This window comes from Calypte anna, chromosome 9 (assembly GCF_003957555.1).
Source record: "Calypte anna isolate BGI_N300 chromosome 9, bCalAnn1_v1.p, whole genome shotgun sequence".
Taxonomy (NCBI): Eukaryota; Metazoa; Chordata; class Aves; order Apodiformes; family Trochilidae; genus Calypte; species Calypte anna.
In genome coordinates this window covers 23,406,280-23,412,312 of record NC_044255.1, presented here as the reverse complement: position 1 = coordinate 23,412,312, position 6,033 = coordinate 23,406,280, and the positions used below count along the sequence as shown (strand labels likewise).

The 6,033-nt window shown below is 46.5% G+C and overlaps 1 protein-coding gene across 1 annotated transcript; it reads left to right on the top strand.

Annotated features, from left to right (window-relative positions):
* Positions 1–239: 239 nt before the first annotated feature.
* Positions 240–5,556, top strand: OTOL1 (otolin 1). The gene is made up of 5 exons (XM_008493965.2): positions 240–279; positions 1,118–1,387; positions 3,654–3,743; positions 4,445–4,516; positions 4,661–5,556. The coding sequence occupies exons 2-5, from the start codon at positions 1,126–1,128 to the stop codon at positions 5,554–5,556; spliced, it is 1,320 nt and encodes a 439-aa protein (XP_008492187.1). The 5' UTR covers positions 240–279; positions 1,118–1,125.
* Positions 5,557–6,033: the final 477 nt, after the last annotated feature.

Genomic DNA, 6,033 nt, shown 5'->3' with positions numbered 1-6,033 from the left:
GAGCTTGTCTGGGTTTTGGGCTTGTTGGTTTGTGACAGTAAAGCACAGAAATGGGAAGATATGGGTTTGTGTAGTTATCTCCAGCAGTGGCAAACCACTCCTTCATGGCTTTATTATTCAAAAGGAGAATTTTGAGGCTTTTTTTTTTTTTCCTAGGAGGCAGATGACTTCCCTTCTCTGCATCCCTGCTGCTGGCTGCAAGGTCTGGCTCCTCTCTGCCTGTCTGCACTGAGCTTTGCCCTCCCAAACCAGCCCCACCCTGCACTTAAACTCTTCATGGTAAGGTTTTGTCAGGAGCCTGTGAGAAAAATCAGTGCCTGCTATCCTGTCCTCATGCTCCCCATGCATGCAGAAAGGATAATTTGTCCTTTACTGGGGTTCAAGAGCAGCATCAGGCAGCAGTGGTCACTGGGGATTTGGTGTGGATGATCAGTTTCCCATTAAATAATATTCCTGTGGGTGAAAATGGAAAAAAACCCCCATGATCCTTTCCTCTAAAATGAAATTCTTGAAGATGGAAAGATTATAATCCAAGCCCCAAACACCTGGCTGTGTGGACCTGATGCACCTGAGCCTGGCAGAGGTACTCAGTGTTTCTCATAGTGACTTTTTCATGTACTGAGGTGCCTCAGCTGCTAAGAAAGGTTGGGTTACAGCTTCAGCAAGAAAGGGAGTCTGTCTCTTTTGTAGTTACAGGTCAGTACACCTGCTTCAAGAAAGAAACAAAGATTCTTTATATGGCAAGTCATCTGAGAAGTGTCACCTGTCCTATAGGGAAAAAAATGTGTGCTCCTTACTTTGTTCTTTGTCCCTGGTTCAGCTAACTCAACATTTTAAAAATAAAAAAGGACAGCCCTGAAATTTTACACTGAGAGAATATGCAACACCAGAAAACCAGTCAGTAGCAAAGAAAAAAAATTAACCAAGGCTTTTTGAATACTTGGTGTTTCATTTTGTTTCTGTTTCTTCCTTTAGAGCAAAGCTTTTATGAGGTGAACTTGTGCTGAACACTGAAATAATTATCAAATTATTCCTATTCATGGGAGAAAGACATCACATGTCCCACTGACTGTGTAACTCATTGATCCCTTTTTATTGCCCTCATCTTTCCCTGCAGCTGCCAACATGTGGAGCTCCCTGGGATCCACCTCAGTGTTTTTGCTGCTGGTTGTGACCACCGTGGATGCAGGAGTGAAGGTGACCCCAGATGTGAAGTACACAGCAGCCCCTGCCAGACCCAAGTTACCCACCCCAAGCCCTGTGGCCCAAGGGGCCACCACATTCTTCCCTTTTGAAAACTACACACTTGACACAGCTGATTTCTTCTTCAACTGCTGTGACTGCTGCCCAGCTGCTGTGGGGCCCCGGGGGGAGCCAGGACCCCCAGGTAGGGTGATGCTTGTCTCCCTGCTTTTGGTTACAGCACATACACCCTATTGAGGAGTCTCCTGCTTTTCCCTGTCCCTCCAGGAGGGTTGGGTCTTGATGATCTTTAAGCTCCCTTCCAACCCAAACCATTCCATAATCCTGTGAAATGACTTGGCAGGATTTGGGCAGCAAATGCCCAATGTGATCATACCTCCTGCAAAGCCAGGGAAAAAAATCTGCAAGCCAGCCACACCCTAGAAGTTGTAAAACATCAATATGAGTGTGAAAGGCCCCAAAAATTTCATGATGAAATTCAACAAGGGGAAGTGTAGAGTCTTGCATTTGGGGAAGAACAACAAGATGTCCCAGTATAGGTTGGGGGCTGACCTGCTGGAGAGCAGTGTAGGTGAAAGAGACCTGGGGGTCCTGGTTGACAAGAAGATGACCATGAGCCAGCAATGTGCCCTTGTGGCCAAGAAGGCCAATGGCATCCTGGGGTGCATTAGAAAGGGTGTGGTTAGTAGGTCAAGAGAGGTTCTCCTCCCCCTCTATTCTGCATTGGTGAGGCCGCACCTGGAGTATTGTGTCCAGTTCTGGGCCCCTCAGTTCAAGAAGGACAGGGAAGTGCTTGAAAGAGTCCAGCGCAGAGCTACTAAGATGATGAAGGGAGTGGAACATCTCCCTTATGAGGAAAGGCTGAGGGAGCTGGGTCTCTTTAGTTTGGAGAAAAGGAGACTGAGGGGTGACCTCATCAATGTTTTCAAATATGTAAGGGGTGAGTGTCAGGGAGATGGAGTTAGGCTCTTCTCAGTGGTGACCAGTGATAGGACAAGGGGTAATGGGTGTAAATTGGAGCACAGGAGGTTCAAGTTGAATATTCGAAAACATTTTTTTCCTGTAAGGGTGACAGAGCCCTGGAACAGGCTGCCCAGGGGGGTCGTGGAGTCTCCTTCACTGGAGACATTCAAAACCCGCCTGGACACGTTCCTATGCGAAGTGCTCTAGGTGGCCCTGCTCTGGCAGGGGGGGTTGGACTAGATGATCTTTCGAGGTCCCTTCCAACCCCTAGGATTCTGTGATTCTGTGATTCTGTGAAAAGGAGCTTGTTCCACATAGCACTGCTTTTGGGGGATCACACTGTTATGGGAAAACATGCAGAGCTGGCCCCATCCCAGCTCACTGCTGGTAGGTGCCCCATGTGGCTGTGCCCTTTGATTCCCTGTGCCTAAGGGAGTCACAGATTTACTTCCACATTCACTTCAGCCATGGGTTTATGACCCTCAAAACTACCTGCAAAGAGTTTGGTGTCTTTGCTTGTGATAAAAGCCTCTTGGATTTATTTTTCCCCCGTGGAAAAGAGGAAGTGAAATAGGAAAATAATTTTGGGTTCAAATCTTAAAATAATTATTTGCTCTCATAAGAGGCAGCTCTGTATAAAGCACCTAAATATTTTATAAGACATCCTTTGTCTCTTTTTTCTGCTGCTAAAATATGTATCTATAGAGTGCCTAATTCTAATACCTCTATAATGAATAGTGTGTTAGGCTGCAAATGCTCACTTTAATAGCAGTAATATTGGAGACAGAAACTATTCATCTGAGGAAAGGTGGTAAAATAATGAAATAATTTTCTTTTCATACAATGTGCTCCAGGGATTTTCACTTCCCATAGCTCAGGAGGGATTTGCTAATGGAAATTATAGTGGCTGCAGAGGGATTTTGCACTCAGACATCCCTTGGGTGTTGATGAAAAAATCTGTCCAATAGGTTGGGTGTAGTCTGCTTCCAGATGTGCACCAGGAGTCTCTAGATTCCTAAGTGGATGAAAAAGTAAAAAAAAATAAAAATTGAAGCCAGTTTGTGTGCTTTTCAACCCATCCTTTATGCAGCTTGGGGCTGTCTGCCAGGTTCCACTTTTATATTTGCAGACTTAATTCTTTTCCAGGAGAGGGGCAATTAGAAATCTACAGGAGCTCCTTAGATGTGTTCAAATATTAAAGAGAGATTACTGCTGATGTTTTATGAATGTCTGAGCTCCTGTGGCTCAAGGGCAGCTGAAAGTTGGTTTAAAAAAATCTTTAACTACAGCCAAGAATGAAATGCAAACCTCTAAGAGGTTGGGGAGCTGCCTGCCCAACCAGGGCACCTGCAAGCATGCATCCCAGCAGGAGTTTCCATTTTGTGCTCCCCTCAGTGCTATGTTGCCTACCTGTTATTGTGAATTATCTTTATGAACTTAAACCTTTGAGTTACTCAGGTAATTTTCTTGAGGTGATTATGTTACAGGTGCCAAAGGGGAAAAGGGAGATGCTGGTCTGCAAGGTCTGCCAGGAAAACCAGGTCCTCCAGGTCCAAAAGGGTCTAAGGGAGAAAGAGGTAAGTCAGACTAATTGCTCATTTCACAAACAGATGCTCTTCTCCTCATCAAATACCACAAAATTAGAGGAAAAGGTGTTTTTCAAGGGAATCAGAATTTACTGATATGGGTTGGCAACCAAGGACACTCAGCTGTGCAGGCACAAAGATCTCAGCTGCTCATAAAGATCTCACTCAGACCTCCTTGTGCTGAATAGGAGTTGAAAATCTGAGTTCAACTTGCTGTGGATTAGGAACATGAGCAGGAAAAAAACCAAATGGAAGCTACCAGCAGGTGTAGAAGCTGCATTTCAAATTAAATATCTCAGGCAAAATGATTTCAGCTAAGGTGGAAAGCAATTATTATCCAACAGTAACCAAAAGGTTACTGGTTATTAACCAGTAGTAACCAAAAGGAAAACCTGCCCTTCACTTCAGTTTTGGAGAAGATCTCATGCTTTGATTCACCTCTTAAACAGCATTTTTGGTGCTGATTAAAGCCAAAAATCCAACCTTTGGGTGGGATGCAGTGGTCTGCCTGCTGGTGCTTGGTGCTGTGAGGTTCAGGCAAGAGTCTGAAAGCATTTAATGGAGACACCCAATGCTCTGTTTTAATAATGAGGGAAGGGACACATGCAAAACAGTACCAGCCATCCTCAGCCATCATCCATCAGATGATGTTGTTTTATACCAATAAAATTTCCTGATGGTTCCTGTTCCAGGAGGAAAAGGGGAACCAGGAGACCAAGGAGCAAACGGAACCCCCGGCTATCCTGGCAAACCTGGGCTGCAAGGTACAAATCTTGGGTGGGAAAACCAGGAATATTGCACTGACCTTTCCCTTCACTCTTGGTGAAAGATATCCATCTCCTCCAGAGCAATCCAATACTAATGTTTTAAAGCTTTTTTTCCCCCCCTCCACTTTGCCCTTTCCCTAGGTGAAGCTGGAGTAAAAGGCAGTAAGGGCAACTACGGCTTCCCTGGACTGAAGGGACAAAAGGGCTCCAAAGGGGACACTTGTGAGAATGGGACCAAAGGAGACAAAGGAGACAGGGGAGATGCTGGAGCCCCGGGAGTGGATGGAGAACAGGGTGACAAAGGGGAAAAGGGAGACACAGGGGAGAAGGGGTACTGCGGGGAGCCTGGGGGGAGAGGGGCGAAGGGGGAGAGAGGAGAAGGGGGGAAAAAGGGGGAGAAAGGCAGCAAAGGGGAGATGGGAGCTGAGGGTATGCAGGGCTTGGATGGAAAACAGGGAGAAAAGGGTGAGCAAGGAAGCAAAGGTGAAAAAGGGGACTTGGGACCTGCTGGAGTGATGGGACCTTCTGGCCCCAAAGGGGTGGCTGGCAGCAAGGGAGCCCGAGGAGCCCCGGGGAAGAAAGGTTCCCGTGGGGCGAAGGGGACCCGAGGGGACACCACAAAGATCCCGAGATCGGCGTTCAGTGCTGGTTTGTCCAAGCCCTTTCCTTCCCCCAACGTTCCCATTCGGTTTGACAAGATCCTGTACAATGACCAAGAGGATTACAACCCTTCCACTGGGAAATTCAACTGCAGCGTGCCCGGGGCGTACGTCTTCGCCTACCACCTGACGGTCAGGGGGCGACCGGCCCGGGTCAGCTTGGTTGCCCACAGCAGGAAGGTGGCCAAAACCCGTGAGACACTCCATGGCCAAGAGATTGACCAAGCCTCCTTCCTGACCATCCTGAAGCTGAGTGTTGGTGACCAAGTGTGGCTGGAGGTCTCAAGGGACTGGAACGGGGTCTACGCCAGCGCCGAGGACGACAGCGTCTTCACGGGGTTTCTTCTGTATCCAGATGGTTTTGAGATCCTGCTGTAGGTGTAAAGGGCAAAGATGTTACTGAGAAAGTAAGAGGAGAAGTAAGGGTCAGTGTAGCATTTTGATTTAGCTGCTAGGTTTGGTGATCTTTGAACAAAAATTTATTTCCAAAGCATGGATTAGTTTTAACGAGCAGCCCTGAGAAGTGGTGAGTCCCCTGTGCAAGGGAAACCATTGCTGGACACTGAAACACCAGCAGGACTGGCAGATTTTACACCACAGAGTTCAGAATTATAATTAATCTATTCAACTCATTTAATGAAACTCATTAAGTGCAGTTTCAATCAGGCCAGATCCTGCAACCCTTCTGCTGTCAAAGCTTCTCTGGAAATCAGTACTGATAACTGTTGGTTTTGGGAAAGGTTGCAGACTTTGATTTATAGAGCTTAATCAGCTGTGAACATGAGCAGTAAGTTTCTGGAAATCACATGAAAAGATGTATTTTCTCATCAGATCAGTGTTATCTAGTACTTTAGG